Source organism: Moschus berezovskii, chromosome 5 (assembly GCF_049115385.1).
Source record: "Moschus berezovskii isolate FMDL1 chromosome 5, NW_MosBer_1.0, whole genome shotgun sequence".
NCBI lineage: Eukaryota > Metazoa > Chordata > Mammalia > Artiodactyla > Moschidae > Moschus > Moschus berezovskii.
This window is the reverse complement of record NC_142464.1, coordinates 11,501,157-11,520,713: the sequence shown is the minus strand read 5'-3', so window position 1 is coordinate 11,520,713 and position 19,557 is coordinate 11,501,157. Positions and strand designations below refer to the sequence as shown.

Sequence of the window (19,557 nt, the reverse complement as noted above, 5' to 3'; positions counted from 1 at the left end):
CTGCCCCTTCTCGCCTCATTAAAGGTGATCTGTTCCTGTACAGTGCTGGTCTCATTCTTTGTCTCAACCTCGCCTGCTCTACCTACCTTACCTTCAGTTCAGTTCAGTCGCTCAGTCGTGCCCGACTCTCCGCGACCCCATGAATCACAGCACGCCAGGCCTCCCTGTCCATCACCAACTCCCGGAGTACACTCAAACTCATGTCCACAGAGTCGGTGATGCCATCCAGCCATCTCATTCTCCGTCGTCCCCTTCTCCTCCCGCCCCCAACCTTTCCCAGCATCAGAGTCTTTTCCAGTGAGTCAACTCGTCGCATGAGGTGGCCAAAGTATTGCAGTTTCAGCTTTAGCATCAGTCCCTCCGATGAACACCCAGGATCGAGCTCCTTTAGAATGGACTGGTTGGATCTCCTTGCAGTCCAAGCGCCTCTCAAGAGTCTTCTCCAACACCACAGTTCAAAAGCATCGATTCTTCAGCGATCAGCTTTCTTCACAGTCCAGCTCTCATATCCATACGTGACCACGGGAAAAACCATTGCCTTGGCTAGACGGACCTTGGTTGGCAAAGTAATGTCTCTGCTTTTTAATATACTATCAAGGTTGGTCATAACTTTCCTTCCAAGGAGCAAGCGTCTTTTAATGGCATGGCTGCAATCAGCATCTGCAGTGATTTTGGAGCCCCAAAAAATAAAGTCTGACACTGTTTCCACTGTTTTTCCATCTATTTCCCATGAAGTGATGGGACCAGATGCCATGATCTTTGTTTTCTGAATGTTGAGCTTCAAGCCAACCTTTTCACTCTCCTCTTTCACTTTCATCAAGAGGCTTTTGAGTTCCTCTTCACTTTCTGCCATAAGGGTACCTTACCTTACAGAGTCCATTTTAACTGGTCTGAGCTGAAACAAATGAGTCTTTGCTGATATCAGTGGAATGGATGAGAGTATCTTTTTATCTTGTATTTGCCTTTTGACTCTGCAGTACCTAAATCAGATCTTATTCTTTGAAGTAATATTATGAAACTTACCGGACAAAGCCAGACTTCTTCATTTGGGTGTAGATTTGGAAGAGAACACTTGATCTCTCACAACTCAGCTCCTCAGGAAGGTTCAGTTCAGTTCAGTTCAGTCGCTCACTCATGACCAACTCTTTGCGACCCCATGAATCACAGCACACCAGGCCTCCCTGTCCATCACCAGCTCCCGGATTTCACACAAACTCAAGTCCATCGAGATGGCCAACCAGCCATCTCATTCTCTGTCGTCCATTCTCCTCCCGCCCCCAATCCTCCTGCCCCCAATCCTGTAATCAGGAAGGTTACAGAAAACCAAAGTAAGACCTACCAGAATTGGGGTGGGCAGAGTGTCATTATCACATAAGTCCTCAAAAGGAGCTCCAAAGAGCTGTTTTGGCTTTGTGGCTGGTAGAGTTGGGTGTTGGTTGTTTTTGGGAGTCCTGGAGGTGCACCGAAAGGGCCACTTTTTGACAGAACTCTTACTAACTGTCTTCTTCTCTGGATCTAATGTAGAAGAGAGATTTTCACTAGTAGTATTTTAGATTATTTAGCCTAATTTCCACCACTTACATTCAGCAGCATGTTCATTGCAGAGGCTGAAAGAGAGAAACTGAACCATTTGTTACATAGACTTCCCCGCATTCTGAAACGGGCTAATTGCATCCTTGTGGTGTTAACGACTTCTTCTTCCCCGTGTTCTGCAAACCAGCAGTTAAACCTAGAGGCGTGATCAGACTCAGGGTTGATTCTCCCTGTGACAGTATTCCCCAGACAGTGCTACCTCTTCCCTTTGCCCTGTGTCATGAGGCACTTAACCTGTAGTTATACAGGTCTCCTAATGTTAAGTATTATCAGTGGATTCCGGTATCAGATCTCATTTTAAAAGCAAAAAATATTCAGTATTCAAATCAAGCAGCATTTGGTTATCCTTTGCTTTTGTAGAAAGTTTCCTTCCTCTGTTCAGTTACCTCTTTGGCTTTCTGAGTACCCGGTCATGCCCACTTTTCTCCCATCAAAAGAATCGCCTTTCATGAGACATCCTGCCTGACCCTGCTTTTCAGTCAGCCTCTGGACCTCTCCTCTGGGAAGCCGCACCCCTCAGTCAGCTCCAAGGATGACTTCCTGCCCTGAGGGTCCTTGGGAAATGGTCATTAAATGCAGACTATGTGGTAAGATTACAGGTGGCCATTTTTCTGTAACACCTTACTCAGCTAACCCAAAGATGAGTTTTAACTCCCAACAGCCCCTGTCAAAGGAATGCAGATGAAGGGCTTTTCAAAGAAAGGGTGATCGGCAATGAAAAATTGGGTTCAAAGTTTCTCGTGCCCAGCTATGAATGTTTTCCTGATAGTTGCTCAATAAAGCTGCTGAATATTTCCTTAAATAACCTGCTTAAATAACCAGCTAAAGAAGTCAATAGAGGAGCCAAGTTGTAGAAAAATAAACAGAAGAATTTAACCAAGTATTTTAAAATGCCCATCCACCTGGCTTTTCTGAGACATAGTGAGTGCATCACCAGGTCCATTCAGGTGGGTGAACCACTTGTGCTGGGTGAGAGAACCAGAAGGCTCCTATTCTGCCTTTTAATTGGATAATTTACCTAAAACTCTTTGAGTTTCAATTTGCTCAAGTTTAACATAAATGATGCTACTTACACCTCACAGAACTACATAACATAATGTACTACTCAGCACAAGACATGGCACATAGCAGCCTTAATGAAGGTAACTTCCCTCCTTCAAAGGGCCTAAGGCAGCCTAGACATCAGTCACCTCCCCCAAACAGGCCCCACCCCCATTCTCCATTTGATTTTGCAGCCTCCAGAATGTGTGCATTCCTGAAGGAATGCCATCACTTTGCCTTAGGCTCTTCCTGCCCTGACATTCATACAGGCATCATTTTAAAAGGAGATAATGAAGAAAGCAAATGCATTCTTAAATTCAGAAAGAGATTCTCCTAATTAATATGTACAAATGTTAAAAAGATACCTGTTTATATGAGTTGAGTTGCTTTATGCACCCTGGTTTCCCTACTCTTAACCTGATTATTTCTAAACTACCTGAAAGTATTCATGTATTCCAAATGTATTCATACATTGTTCAGCTTTAATAAGAATACTCTTAGGAAAAAAGCTCTATCAGTTGCCACAAAGCTATACGTCCAGCTACTCTATAAGCATAGACGGGAAGGAAAATAGACATTAAGCCCTATATTATTTTCAGGCCTAGATGGACCTTTCACAGTGTACATTGCTTGGTGTTACAGTTCTTGTTGGCTCTGTGGCCAATTAAAATACATACTGTAGCCACGAAAAGTATGGTGCTCAGTTGTTCAGTCGTGTCCAACTCTTGCGACCCCCTCGAAGTATAGCACGTCAGGCTCCTGTCCATGGGAATTCCCGGATGATAAAACTGGAGTGGGTTGCCAAGGACTGTTAAACAGGTTAACTTTATAACCTGATCTTTGTTTAACAGTCCTGGTAAGATTTAGTTTAGTGTTTCCTCATGTTCAAATTAGGGTTTGAATGTTAAAAAGTGAAATTTTGAAACTTTGTGGGTATAGAATAGCAATTATAAGAATAAAATTACTTTAAGTAGAAATTCTATTCTGGTCCAAATACTTCCTAAGTTAGTAAGACATTTTATTCAGAGAAAGACATGTCAATGGGACAATATTGGAATGGTAGCAGGGATAATTGCAAGAGGAAAGATTAAAAGCAAACAAAAAACATAAACATTCAGTCCAGTTCCATTTGCAACCTGGGTCTGAAGCAGACTTGAAAGTGAGCTTGCTGTGGAGGTAGAATCGAGAGTTCAAGTCTCAGGGGCGGTCCTAAGATGGCAGAGGAATAGGAAGGCGAGACCACTCCCTCCCCCACAAATTCATCAAAAGAACATTTGAACGTTGAGCAAATTCCACAAAACAACTTCTGAATGCTGGCTGAGGACATTAGGCACCCAGAAAGTCAGTCCCTTGTCTTCAAAAGGAGGTAGGACAAAATATGAAAGAGAAAAAGAGAGACAAAAGAGCTGGGATGGACGTCTGTCCCGGGAAGGGAGTCTTAAAAGAGGAGAAGTTTGCAAACACCAGGCAACACTCTCACTGGCAGGTCAGTGGGGAGTTTTGGAATCTCAGAGGGCAACATAACTGGGAGGAAAAATAAATAAAACCCACAGATGACGTGCCTAATGGCAACTCCGGGCAGAGAAGTAGCCCAGACACTCACATCCGGCACCATATGGAGGCTGAAACGACATGCTTCTGAATAACCTACAAATCACAGAAGAAATCAAAAGATGCAGAGAAATGAGTGAGAATGAAAACACAACAACCGTAATATATGGGACACTGTAAAAGCAGTGCTAAGGGGAAGGTTCATAGCAATACAGGCTTCCCTCAAGAAACGAGGAAAAAGTCAACTAAATAACCTAACTCTAACCCTAAAGCAACTAGAAAAGGAAGAAATTAAAAACTCTAGGGTTAGGAGAAGGAAAGAAATCTTAGAAATTAGGGCATAAATAAGTGCAAAAGAAACAAAAGCGACCATAGGAAAAAATCAACGGAGCAAAAAGCTGATTCTTTGAGAAGTTAGATAAAATTGACAAACCATTAGCCAGAGTCATCAAGAAGCAAAGGGAGAAGAATCAAATCAAAAAAATTAGAAATGAAAACGGAGAAATCACAACAGACAACACAGAAATACAAAGGATCATAAGAGACTACTCTCAGCAATTTTATGCCAATAAAATGGACAACTTGGAAGAAATGGACAAATTCTTAGAAAAGTATAACTTTCCAAAACTCAACCAAGAAGAAAGAGAAGATCTTAACAGAACCATAACAAGCACAGAAGTCAAAACTGTAATCAGAAATCTTCCAGTAAACAAAAGCCCAGGATCAGACGGCTTCACGGTTGAATTCTACCAAAAATTTAGAGAAGAGCTCACACCTATCCTATGCAAACTCTTCCACAAAATCGCAGAGGAAGATAAACTTCCAAAATCATTCTGTGAGGCCACCGTCACCCTAATACCAAAACCAGACAAGGATGTCGCAAAAAAAGAAAACTACAGGCCAATATCACGAATAAACATAGATCCAAAAATCCTTAACAAAATTTTAGCAAACAATCCAACAACATATTCAAAAGATCATACATCATGACCAAGTGGGCTTTATCCCAGGGATGCAAGGATTTTTCAATATCTGCATATCAATCAATGTAATATACCACATTAACAAATTGAAAGATAAAAGCTATATGATTATCTCAATAGATGCAGAGAAAGCCTTTGACAAAATTCAACATCCATTTACGATAAAAACCCTACCAGAAAGCAGGTATTTAAGGAACATACCTCAACACAATAAAAGCTATATATGACAAACCCATAGCAAACGTTATCCTCAATGGTGAAAAATTGAAAGCATTTCCCCTAAAGTCAGGAACAAGACGAAGGTACCCACTCTCCCCACTACTATGCTACATAGTTTTGGAAGTTTTGGCCACAGCAATCAGAGCAGAAGAAGAAAGAAAAGGAATCCAAATTGGAAAAGAAGCAGTAAAACTCTCACTGTTTGCAGAATACATGATCCTCTATATAGAAAACACTAAAGTAGTTTTCCACCAGAAAATTTTACTAGAGCTAATCAATGAATATAGTAGTTACAGGATATAAAATTAACACACAGAAATCCCTTGCGTTCCTATACACTAACAATGAGAAAACAGAAAGAGAAATTAAGGAAATAATTCCATACACCATTGCAATGAAAAGAAATACTTAGGAACATATCTACCTAAAGAAACAAACGACCTATACATAGAAATGTATAAAACACTGATGAAAGAAATCAAAGAGGACACAAATAGATGAAGAAATATAGCATGTTCATGCATTGGAAAAATCAATATAGTGAAAATGAGTACACTACCCAAAGCAATCTATAGATTAAATGCAATCCCTATCAAGCTGCTGCTGCTGCTGCTAAGTCACTTCAGTCGTGTCCGACTCTGTGTGACCCCATAGACGGAAGCCCACCAGGCTCCCCCGTCCCTGGGACTCTCCAGGCAAGAACACTGGAGTGGGTTGCCATTTCCTTCTCCAATGTGTGAAAGTGAAAAGTGAAAGTGAAGTCGCTCAGTCGTGTCCGACCCTTAGCGACCCCATGGACTACAGCCTACCAGGCCATTCCATCCATGGGATTTTCTAGGCAATAGTACTGGAGTGGCTTGCCATTGCCTTCTCCACCCTATCAAGCTACCAACGGTATTTTACAGAGAATTAGAACAAATAATTTCACAGTTTTTATGGAAATACAAAAAAACCTTTAATAGCCGAACGAAGACTGGAACTGGAGGAATCAACCTGCCTGACTTCAGGCCCTAATGCAAAGCCACAGTCATCAAGACAGTGTGGTATTTGCACAAAGACAGAAATATAGATCAATAGAACAAAATAGAAAGCCCAGAGATAAATCCACACACATATGGACAGCTTATTTTTGATAAAGGAGGCAAGAATTTACAGTGGAGAAAAGACAATCTCTTTAACAAGTGGTGCTGGGAAAATTGGTCAACCACTTGTAAAAGAATGAAACTAGAACACTTTCTAACACCGTACACAAAAATAAACTCAAAATGGATTAAAGATCTAAATGTAAGACCAGAAACTATAAAACTCCTAGAGGAAAACATAAGCAAAACACTCTCCGACATAAATCACAGCAGGATCCTCTATGACCCACCTCCCAGAGTAATGGAAATAAAAGCAAAAATAAACAAATGGGACATAATTAAACTTAAAAGCTTTTGCACAACGAAGGAAACTATAAGCAAGGTGAAAAGACAGCCTTCAGAATGGGAGAAAATAATAGCAAACGAAGCAGCTGACAAAGAATTAATCTCAAAAATTTACAAGCAACTCCTTCAGCTCAATTCCAGAAAAATAAACCACCCAATCCAAAAATGGGCCCAAGAATTAAACAGACATTTCTCCAAAGAAGACATACAGATGGCTAACAAACACGTGAAAAGATGCTCAACATCACTCATTATCAGAGAAATGCAAATCAAAACCACAGTGAGGTACCATCTCACGCTGGTCAGAATGGCTGCTTTCACAATGTCTACAAACAATAAATGCTGGAGCGGGTGTGGAGAAAAGGGAACCCTATTACACTGTTGGTGGGAATGCAAGCTAATAGAGCCACTATGGAGAACAGTGTGGCGATTCCTTAAAAAACTGGAAATAGAACTGCTGGGTATACACACTGAGGAAACCATAATTGAAAGAGACACATGTACTCCAATGTTCACTGCAGCACTGTTTACAATAGCCAGGACCAGGAAGCAAGCTAGATGTCCATCTGCAGACGAATGGATAAGAAAGCTGTGGTACATATACACAGTGGAATATTACTCAACCATCAGAAGGATACATTTGAATCAGTTCTAATGAGGTGGATGAAACTGGAACCTATTATACAGAGTGAAGTAAGCCAGAAAGAAGAACACCAATACAGTATACTAACGCATATATATGGAATTTAGAAAGATGATAACAATAACCCTATATGTGAGACTGCAAAAGAGACACAGATGTATAGAACAGTCTTTTGGACTCTGTGGGAGAAGGAGAGGGTGGGATGATTTGAGGGAATAGCATTGAAACCTGAATATTATCATATGTGAAACAGATCACCAGTCCAGGTTCGACGCATGAGGCAGGGTGCTCAGGGCTGTTGCACTATGATGGATGACCCAGAGGGTTGGGATGGGGAGGGATGTGGGAGGGGGTTTCAGGATGGGGTACACGTGTACACCCAGGCTGATTCATATCAATGTATGGCAAAATCACAACAATATTGCAATTAGCCTCCAATTAAAATAAATTTTAGAAAAAGAAAAAAAAACATTGTCATGAGAAATATCAATAACCTCAGGTATGCAGATGACACCACCCTTATGGCAGAAAGCGAAGAAGAACTAAAGAGCCTCTCGATGAAAGTGAAAGAGGAGAGTGAAAAAGTTGGCTTAAAACTCAACATTCTGAAAGCTAAGATCATGGCATCTAGTCCCGTGACTTCATGGCAAATAGATGAGGAAACAGTGGAAAGAGTGACAGACTTGATGTTTCTGGGTGCCCAAATCACTGCAGACGGTGACTGCAGCCATGGAATTAAAAGATGCTTGCTCCTTGGAAGAAAAGTTTTGACCAACCCAGATAGCATATTAAAAAGCAGAGACATTACGTTGCTGACAAAGGTCCATGTAGTCAAAGATACGCTTTTTCCAGCAGTCATGTATGGATGTGAGTGTTGGACTATAAAGAAAGCTGCTGCTGCTGTAAGTCACGTCAGTCGTGTCCGACTCTGTACGACCCCATAGACAGCAGCCCACCAGGCTCCCATCCCTGGGATTCTCCAGGCAAGAATACTGGAATGGGTTGCCATTTCCTTCTCCAGTGCATGAAAGTGAAAAGTGAAAGTGAAGTCGCTCAGTTGTGTCCGGCCCTTTGTGACCCCATGCTCTGTAGCCTACCAGGCTCCTCCGTCCATGGGATTTCCCAGGCAAGAGTACTGGAATGGGTTGCCATTTCCTTCTCCAATAAAGAAAGCTGAGCACCGAAGAATCGATGCTTTTGAACTGTGCTGTTGGAGAAGACTCCTAACAGTCCCTTGGAGAGCAAGGAGAAGCAACCTGTCCATTCTAAAGGAAATCATTACTGAATGTTCATTGGAAGGACTATTGCTGAAGATGCAACATCAATACTTTGGCCAGGTTATGCAAAGAACTATCTCATTTGAAAAGACCCTGATCCTGGCAAAGATTGAAGGCGGGATGAGAAGGGACGACAGAGGATGAGATGATTGGATGGCATTACCAACTCGGTGGACAAAGGTTTGAGTCAACTCTGGCTGTTGGTCATGGACAGGGAGGCCTGGTGTGTTGCAGTCCACGGGGTCGCAAAGAGTCAGACACGACTGAGATGAACTGAACTGAACAATGTTGTTTAGCTTTTATTGCTATTTTTGTCTTCTGTGAAAGTTTCCTTTTTGAATGCTTTATTTTATATTGGAGTATAATTGGTTAGTAATGTTGTGTTAGCTTCTGGTGTACAGAAAAATGGTTCAATTATACATATATCTATTTTTTTCAAATTCTTTTCCCATTTAGGTTCTTACAGAGTATTCAGCATTGTTCCCTGTGGTATAGAGTATGTCCTTGTTGGTTATCCATTTTAAATAGAGCAGTCTGTACATGTCAATCCCAAACATACCTAGTTGAGATATGTCTTTTATCGTAGGTCACTTTAAATCAGCATGGGAAGTAATCAGAATGAACATTTTACTAATAATATCATTAATTCGTAAAATATTCATTAAGCACAATACCAGACATTCCAACACAAGTGTCTTAAGATTTCTCTTCTCTTGAAAATCAAAATCATAGGAAAATATTGAATAAAATAGTCTTCCCCCAAAGAGAACTAGCACATTCAGTTTACTAAAAGGAAAAACGAGAATGTTGATAACTGAATTATATTGCAAGACTCCAAGTTAAACTAGTTAAAGGCGAATATTAGATTTTCTATAAATAGATGTTTGATCAAGGTGCTTGCTAATTTATCTTCTCTGCTTATAAACTATATGCAAGAGCATTTGGACTTTCTTAATTACAAAATATACTGAGCCAAAATTAATTTTGCGAGCAAATAGCAAATGGTTTAGTTACTATTCTTTTTGAAATATATTTTCTTCAATAAATATACCAACATAAAAACAACAAGAGTTCAAGTCTAACCAGAATGCCCAAGGCCACTTCCGCCTAAGCACAGAATAGGTTCTGGGTCTTATCTAAGCCACACAGTCATCTAAGCACCTCCTGTGAGGGGCCCAAGATACTGGACAAAACCTTGGGATGGGGAATGTGTGTTTCCAGGCCATAAGAAGCTCATGTTCTAATAAGATACGTAGATGTGTGTGTGTGTGTGTGTGTGTGTGTGTCTTTAAGTTGTTCAGTTGTGCCCAACTCTTTGTGATCCCATGGACTGTAGGCTGCCAGGCTCCTCTGTCAGTGGGATTCTCCAGGCAAGAATATTGGTGTGGCTGATAGCCATTCCCTTTGCCATGGGATCTTCCTGACCCAGGGAACGAACTCAGGTCTCCTGTGTTGCAGGCAGATGCTTTACCATCTAGGCCACCAGCAAAGCGCACACAAATGTGTGAATCCGTAATTATATGTAGGAAGTGCTATGCCGTCTGCCTAGAGAAATTAAAAAAAAAAAAATGTCTTCCTATAAGTGAATTGGGTCTTGATTTTGGACCTTTGGGGCTTCTCTGTGCTTGATTCTGGGTGGAATTGATGCCTGCCTATACTGCCTTCCAGCCCCACATGGAGAACTGGCTGCACGTCAAGAGTTTGTTTTCAGGAGTAGAAACAAGAGCCAAGAGAAGCCACTTGCAGGAAGGGAAGGGGCTCACCTTTCCCCTGCTGATTCCTGGCCTCCTTCCTGGCTGAGTGCTTGCGTTTCAGGATAAACTGGTCTTGAATCTCTTGGGGCCCCTCCAGGAAGGCCTCCTGGAGGGCAGAAGCAGAAGTGCAGTCCTCAAGTCCCTGCTGCAGCAGCCCAGTAGCTGGAACAGCACTCATTTTAATTCCATAGGGATGCTCGTGACCTATATGGAGAAAATCTAAATATAAATTCAGACCGATGGTGATGGGTGTGATCAAACTCACCTTACCATTAGCGAGTGTGCCACACTGGTGTGACTGCTGGGTAGAGAAGGCTGTGACTCCCGAGTAAGCACAATGTGCAGTCTCAAGGGGACACACTACAAAAAGCAGGTGCCCAAGCAAAAGAGTTCAAAACATAACAAGAAAAGTGTTTTTTAGACACCTTGCTTGGCTTGGAAGGTATATATTCATCAGTGAATTGCACAATATTGACTTTCATCTTGTTTCCATCTGAGAATATTTGTAGCCTTCTAGTTTCTGCCTTGACACGCTACACCTGTACATCTTAGGCAAAGTGCTAGCCTTAAGATTCCTCCTTTGAAACACTGACCCTCACACATAGACTCATAAGGATCAAAGTAAATATATGAATAAGCATTGGTGCTTAATATTTTTAAAATAATCGGACTGTGTATGTTAAGAATGGCTCTGATCAGTGTTCTACCCCACATGTCAGTTTAACATATTTTCCATTTCCTTTTGTCGGTGTAGTAGGCAGAGTGCAGTGGGGTGGTCTGCCTTAATGTTTCCCTCCCACTGCTGCTTCCCTCTGAGGGGTTTCCTACAAGGCAGTGATCAGAGACAAGCCTGCATGTCTGAGAAAACCCAGAAGTAAAGTGCAAAACTGTTTACAGAGTGGAAAACCACACCAGAAATCATCGGGAGTTGCCTGCCAAGTGATTTGTTTTGCTCTTTCATGCTATAAATTGCTTCCTCTCCATAGAATTCTCTAAGACCCTGTGCTGTCCTGTGGATTCCATCTTTAAAGAAGTGCATGAAAGCTCCTTTTCTTTTGTTTCTGATGTATTAAATGCAACTGGAGGAGTTCTTGCTTTTGCTTTACATCTGGCATAAACACAATGTCAATGCTCTATTCAGAACAAGAATCACAGCGACTTCCAAAAGAAGCTCCTGTGAGAGTAATAAAATACAGCCAAGTCACCAGGATAACCAGGAGCTAATCCATACTTGTGAGCTGAGAACATGTTAAGAAATGCATTCAGAATGACTGCTGAGGCAGCATCATGAAAGACAGCCTCTTAGGAGTCCTTAGAGCCAGCCATGGTGTTTGAAGCTATTCTAAGCTTAAAAGTTGTCATCTGCATGGTTTTGTTTAAATTAATGCATTTTAATAGACTAAATATGTTTAAATATTCAGTTTTTTTCACTTTACTGCTGACTGACTTTTATAAGGATGTGAACAAGACAAGAAAACACGTGAAACGGGTGAGGTGATTTTGTCCTCAGCTTTATATTGGTGACTCCATGTATTCTAAGACTGGGAATATACATATCACAGAAAAAACTTAGTTGTTTAGATTCTCCAGACTACATGAAAATGTTCCTCAGATCACTTGAAAGAGTAATAGACTCACAGGATTGCTGAACGGATGAAAAAGGTTAAAAAAGGATTATGTAAGAGGAAGTGCGCTAAGATTTCTAGCAGAAGCCGTCGTCCCCATGACGATATTGCAAGTTCTACTACAAGTTTTGTCTTCTCCCTTGTTTTAATCCCTTCTTTTTTACTGACCACCCTGATTTGCTCATCCAAGAATGTGCATTATTATTTCTAGTTAACTTGCTATGGTAACTATTTTAGGAAAGATGTAGTCTATTTATCGAACATTTCAAGAGCAGTGCTAGTGAACTCAGCTTGAGAAACAGCAAAGTACATGCAGGTGGTTTAGTCAGTGAAGAATCTAGTGTCTGAGTGTGATTACTTCGTTTTCTTTTTATGATGCTGGGAAAAGCTTTGGACACAGAGTAGGTATTAAATCAATGTACTTGAGGTCAGAGGCATGGCTGGATTTTAGAAGATTATCACAAAATAGAGACTATTTAGTAGTTAGTAAATGGAACTGAGAACGTCAAGACTGGAATATCAAAAATAATGTGTGAAAAAAGAAATTCCCGCTTGCGTTGCTTTCATATCTAAGTGAGTAAATAAAGAGTAAGTAAATAATCGTTTTCAAGACAACTCTGTCAAGTGGAAAAAGTAAAGAAGAAAAATTCACACTGCAGTTCCCAAATAGACCATAAGCTGCTGCATGAAGAGATAGATGCTATCTGTGCTTGGGATAGAGCAGTTGCTTAGAATTATTTAAGACGTGTATAAATGAATACTGAAAGAGATTTTCAGTTTAAGGGCATTTAAGCTTAAGACTGATCAACCATTACTTTGAGACTTTAAAGTTACAATTTGGAACCCAACCAACTCCATCTTAGGTTTTCCCTGACACTTACCAGTAAGTGGATATGAGGCCTTTTTCTTGCTAGAACTGATCCACAACTGGTAATCTTTCTCAGAGCCCTTGAAAACAAAAAGAGCTATGTGTCACAGCAAATCTTCCTAGTAGGTACTTGAAGAACATATTTCCTTAGCATTTCTATAGTTTCAAAAGAAGAATCTGGGCGAGTATAAATGCTATTTGGTCCGTGGGAGTGGCAACAATTTTTTAGTTAACAATGCTGATTCTAGTAACCCCTGTCCCTCTCTCATAGCCTCCAGTGGACCATCTGAGATTCTTGTCCTATTTGATAAAGGGTGAGAATCTGTGGGACCACAGTGCAGTCACAGTCAGCCTCTCACTTTGTGGGTGGTCCATGTATAAAAAAATCATAGTAATTTTCAATAAAATTGTAAATAAATATATAAATAAAATTTATAAATTATAAATAAAAAATAAAATAATTAAAAAAAACCTTCTCTTCACTATGGAAGAGAAGTCTAATCTCAAGAATCCTGCTTTCTGCTGTTTTGAGACTCCTTGGAGAATGCTGGCTTTTGCCTTAAAATGCCCCTGCCCAGTCAAGCATGTTGTCCAGAAAGCCACATACTCTGCCATGACTGTTCCTGAACAAAGTAAAACTTGAAAGGCATTAGCTCAGCAACCATTAACAAAATGAGACGGATGCCCAGGAGGCCTTGAGTAGATGGCAGCCTACTGGCTGTGATGTAGGCAAGCACCACTCAAGGGGGAGAAGGGACAAGGACTCTAACCTGGAGGAGGAGTCAGGTGTAGAAAACAGTTTCTTCCAGCAGAATCACTGCCTAAGAATACTGAATATCCCATTTGAAACAAGTATAAATTAGAAAGACAGCTAAATTAAAGAGCCCTCCAGGAGAGGATAAAGCAAAAAAATGTTTGAAATAGAGTTGTTGATGATAGGTACTAGGCACTACGCTTACCTTTGACTACTGATTAACAATCATGGCCTTGCCATGAAGGAAGCAAAGTCCCAGGTATGGAAGCAGTCACACACACAAACACACATGTAAGTAAATAGGCTCAAAATTGCATTGCAAATAGAAATGAGAGAGCTGATAAAATCTTTTCTTTTAAGGTAAAAGTTGGAAAAACTATGATGGAATCCCTTAAATCAGGCATATGTATATAGGCAAATAACCCTGGTTATTCACTGAAATAGAAATTTTTTGTCTAGTGAGATTGATCACTTTAACCAAAGGAAAGTTACAAAAATGAAATAAAATGAGTTCTAACATTAATCAGTCTCCCCAACCTTATTCCCTAAAGCCACTTTCTTCTAAGATTTAATTCTCATTCAGGGCATATATATCATATAGATTAGAAATCAATGCAGAGGGGTGCTATACTCAATGCATATGAATTCAATTTTATTTAAAATGTATTATTATATTTTTACAGAAATCTTGATGTCTTATACCAAATTCTGGTTGCCCTGAGGTTTTAAAGGGCTTTATTATACCATTGAGAAACATAAATACAAATATTGTAATTATGTCATATCACAATAGCAAGACATTTTCACACTTATGTATAAATATGTATTCATAATTATATGTACATTTTACACATTTATATATATATATAATTTTACATAAGGATCTATGCTTTACAAGTGTTTTCTTCAGTTCTGTCCATCTGAATGTTCCACTCCTCTTTCACCTTCTGAACCCTCATCCTCAAACATAGCCATCTCTTTCACTAAAAAATTTTTAATAAGCCATAACAGTCCTATCAAAACATAAAGGAGCAGACACTTGAAAACAAAATGAGATGAAACAGATGTGTACACAAACGTCCCCAGACCCATGGTCTTATTCAGAACTTGTCTTCTTCAGCAGTTCACAAGAGGCATTAGCCATTGCATTCTAGGACCTGCATCAAGGGGATGTAGCTTCTTGCCAGGTGGTCTTTACATCAAATTTACAACAAAACATATCATTTAGGATTTTCTCATACTGCGTTGAGTCCTCTGGTGCAATCAGGGTAAATGGAGATGGGACAGGAGGAATTAGGAAAGAAGATACAGAAAGAATAATCCAATAGAGGAGGAAATAATTATACTCATAAATATTTTCTTGTCTATGTGTGTATATATATATAATAAAAATACATTTTTCATTAAAACTGTAAAATTATAGCCTGATTTCATTATGCTCTGACTTCAGTTCACACAAAATTTACAATGGGAATACACAAATAACACATCTGTATAGATTATTAAGGGGCTTCCTTGGTGGCTTAGACAGTAAAGAATCCTCCTACAATATGGTAGACCCAGATTTGATCCCTGGGTCAGGAAGATCCTCAAAGAAGGGAATGGCAACCCATTTCAGTATTCTTGTCTGGAGAATTCCATAGACAGAGGAGCCTGGTGGGCTATATAGTCCATGGGCTTTCAAAGAGTCGGATATGACTAAGTGAGTAACACACACATAGGTTATTAATATAGTTTGGCTGCCTTCAAATTCTCCAAAATATAACTGACTTATCTGAAATAATCAGCTGTCTTATGATGATAGATACATTATACACAAACACAGACACACACATACACACACAAATCTCAAAAACCAAAGTTGGTTTTTTAACTAAAAATAACTTGCAGGTAACTTACAGTTATTCCTAGCTTTGAAAGTGACATATTGATGACATCATTCACTGTGTCTGAGTTTGTCACTGTCACAGTAACAGACTGCAAAAAAGAAGCGCAAACATGCTATAAGTGAAACAGTTTTAAACAAGTGAGCAAATAGTTATCGTTCAAGTATTGTCTATATTACAAGGCAAAGCTTATAATTCAGGTAACGACAAAGTAAAATGCTTGTATATAGAATATAAGGCCCTAATTATAGTCTATTTTGATTCCTTTGTATAACATGAAGCTAGTAGAAAGCATTTCAGTAAAACAGATATTTCTGTTAAAGGATTTGAGACACACAAAATAAAATAGCTTAAGCAAGAGCTAGAAAGACTGAGAATTCCACAAGGGCACATAGGCTGACCCTTAGCACCTTAAGTCTGTTTCCATAATGGAGGTAAAATAGTTTAAAAAAAGTACCATCTCGGTCTTCAGGTGTCATGATTACTAAGATTTTCATGATTTAAATCTAATGAATCAATTAAATAAAACCAATGAATCTAGGAAATGAGATTGAAAATTTTTTAAATTTAAGTTCCATTCTAAACTCTGCCAGTGAACAGGGTGTTTATAATAGCTCTTGACCACACAACACATTAAAAAATGCTCCATAAAAATAGGAAGACAACTTATAGAAAATTAATACAAGATAATGGTGACTAAAATTTCTTAAACTTGGTGAAAGACATAAATTTATAAATTCAAGAAGTTCAGAAAATACCAAACAGGTAGATTAAAAGAAAATCATTCTTTGACACTTCATAGCCACACAGTTAAAAATCAAAAATAAAGAGGAAGTCTTGAGAGCAGCTGAAGAAAAATGACAAATCACATATAGAGGGTTGATGTTTGAGTGAGCACAGAGTACTCATCAGAAAACATACAAACTAAAAGTGAAACATATTTACAGTGTTGAAAGGAAAACATTTGCAAACAAAATTCTATATCCAGCAAGAATACCCTTCAAGAGTGAAGGTGAAATAAAGACATTTCAGAAAGAAACTAAGAAAATCTGTTGGTACCAGATACGTACAAGAAAAGGACAGTTCTCCAGGATAAAATGAAGTATTAGAAGGAAACTTGAATCTTCAGGAATGAAGAACATCAGAAATGTTTATTTTGTGTAAGTTATACATAAATAAAGTTGATTTTAAAATTTCTCAGTGAAAAATTTTAAATGTAACCCATTGTCACAAATCAAAGTAGGACAAGATGAAAGTGTGCTTTGCTGCAGGAGAACCCTCTAGTTGCATCTCTTGCCAGTATTGCATTTATCTGGTGCTCAGAAACAGATAGGGATTTTGCTTGGCTTTACTCTTGGCCAGGAGATAACTGTCTTAAATGACTTTCCTTTTCTTCTTTCAAATACTGTTTTGTGTCATCTAGAGTTACTGTAAACTATAGTAGATCAAAGTATCATAAAAAAAAAATCCAGAATATCTATTCATCACAAATGTCTAGGCTATAGCACTACACGTTCAAAAGTCAAATTACATGCAAATAACTGGGGCTAATGGTATGATTTTTTTTCCCCAGTAGCATAAACAAAATAAGGTAGAGATATGCTGATCCTTTCAAAGTATCATCCCTTTTGGCTCAGTTCTATCCGGACATTCCTCAGAATGAAAGACCTTTCAAAAGTCTTCTGCATTTAACGTTACCTTCCTCTTAATCCTGTGCTGAAAAGGGGCATTATTGAGATCAGCTAACAAAATGGAAAAGTAAATGGTTGATTAAAGTATTACATGTATGGTAACTTACATGTAAATAATTTACATGTAAATAGCTGTGTGATGGTTATATGAGAGACCATCCTTTTTCTTAGGACATACCTAATTATTTAAGGAGAAAGGGCATGGTGTACGTATGACCCTCAAAAATAGACACACACACACATATATATGTGTGTTCTTTGTACTATTTTTGTAACTTTTCTATAAGTTTACAATTATTCCAAATAAAAATGTCACAGAAAAAAAAAGTGGAAACAATCCAAACCACAATGTACGCAAGTAGCAGCCATTAAAAAAGTTTATTTCCAATAGGAAATACCTGCTTATTGCAGTGATCCACTATAGTTGTTATTAAAAAGATCCAGAGAAATATTATGAACACTTAACAGGCAATATTTTTCCCCATGCTTAAGCACTGTAACTGTTGTGGGCCCCTCTTGCATCATATTGTCTAGGATTTGCTTTCTGTATATGCAAAGATACTCATCTTTGTGTGGGAAAAGATGTGTTCCCACAGAGTACTTGCTAAATTACGGCCCCTCTCTCTTTCTCCTTTCGTTCTCCCTCCTGCCCACCCCATCTCTCTCTCTCTTCTGTATCTCTATCAGTTTCATTTTGCTAAGTTGAGAACTTGGAATTTAATTTTTGATCTTAAAAATACTTACACGGGCACTGTTTTTGATGTCCTCAGTGACGATTTTGAGGGGAACGCTTTTTGGCTGATCCTTCTCTTTGGCTAGATTGATGTACCTAATAAAATTCAATAATAACCAAGAATAGGGTAGACGAATTAGCTTTAGCTATTAGCTTATTTTCAAATCAATCCATGTTGCTAATATTTTTAATACTGTTATTACTCTCTTTAAAACATTTATTTATTTATTTGGCTGCACCGGGTTTCACTTGCGGCCACAAGATCTTTACTTATGGCATACAGACTCTTAGTTGTGGCGTGTGGGATCTCTCTAGTTCCCTGACCAGGTACTGAACCCAGGCACCTGCACTGGACCACCAGGGAAGTCCCTTATTTGTTATTATTATTCTTTTAATGTCTATTTTTTTTTATTTTGCTTTGTTTTAATTTTTATTTTTTTAATTTTTATTGGAGGCTAATTATTTTACAATATTATATCGGTTGGTTTTGCCATACATTGACATGAATCCACCCCAGGTGTACATGAGTTCCCCCTTCCGAACCCCACTCCCACCTCCCTTCTCCCCTTATCCTCCCTCTGGATCATCCCCGCATACCAGCCCAGAGCATCCTGTAACATGCATCGAGCCTGAACTGGCGATTCGTTTCACATATGATAATATACATGTTTCAATGCCATTCTCCCAAACCATCCCACCCTCACCCTCTCCCACAGAGTCCCAAAGACTGTTCTATACATCTGTGTCTCTTTTGCTGTCTCGTATACAGGGTTATCATTTGCATCTTTCTAAATTCCATATATATGCATTAGTATATTGTATTGGTGTTTTTCTTTCTGGCTTAATTCACTCTGTATAATAGGCTCCAGTTTCATCCACCTCATTAGAACTGGTTCAAATGCATTCTTTTTAATGACTGAGTAATACTCCATTGTGTATATGTGCCAAGCTTTCTTATCCATTCGTCTGCAGATGGACATCTAGGTTGCTTCCATGTCCTGGCTATTATAAACAGTGCTGCAGTGAACACTGGAGTACATGTGTCTCTCAATTCTGGTTTCCTCGCTGTGTATGCCCAGGAGTGCGATTGCTGGATCATATGGCAGTTCTATTTCTAGTTTTTTGAGGAATCTCCACACTGTTCTCCATAGTGGCTGTACTAGTTTGCATTCCCACCAACAGTGTAAGAGGGTTCCCTTTTCTCCACACCCTCTCCAGCATTTATTGCATGTAGACTTTGGGACAGCGGCCATTCTGACTGTTGTGAAATGGTATCTCATTGTGGTTTTGATTTGCATTTCTCTGATTATGAGGGATGTTGAGCATTTTTTCATGTGTTTCTTAGCCATCTTTATGTCTTCTTTGGAGAAATGTCTGTTTAGTTCTTTGGCCCATTTTTTGATTGGGTCATTTATTTTTCTGGAATTGAGCTGCAGGAGCTGCTTGTATATTTTGGAGATTAATCCTTTATCAGTTGCTTCATTTTCTCCCATTCTGAAGGCTGTCTTTTCA

The 19,557-nt window shown here is 39.2% G+C and overlaps 1 protein-coding gene across 1 annotated transcript in view; it reads right to left on the bottom strand.

Moving 5' to 3' along the window:
- LOC129561723 (uncharacterized) overlaps window positions 1–19,557 on the bottom strand; it is a 198,371-nt gene that overhangs the window by 170,316 nt on the left and 8,498 nt on the right. Inside the window, exons 3-7 of the mRNA XM_088836656.1 lie at window positions 18,057–18,141; window positions 15,635–15,712; window positions 12,995–13,061; window positions 10,498–10,692; window positions 1,340–1,515 (exon numbers count right to left, since the gene is read on the bottom strand). Of these exons, the coding sequence (XP_088692782.1) occupies window positions 1,340–1,515; window positions 10,498–10,692; window positions 12,995–13,061; window positions 15,635–15,661 (465 nt within the window). The 5' untranslated portion in view covers window positions 15,662–15,712; window positions 18,057–18,141. The remainder of the gene's footprint in view (window positions 1–1,339; window positions 1,516–10,497; window positions 10,693–12,994; window positions 13,062–15,634; window positions 15,713–18,056; window positions 18,142–19,557) is intronic.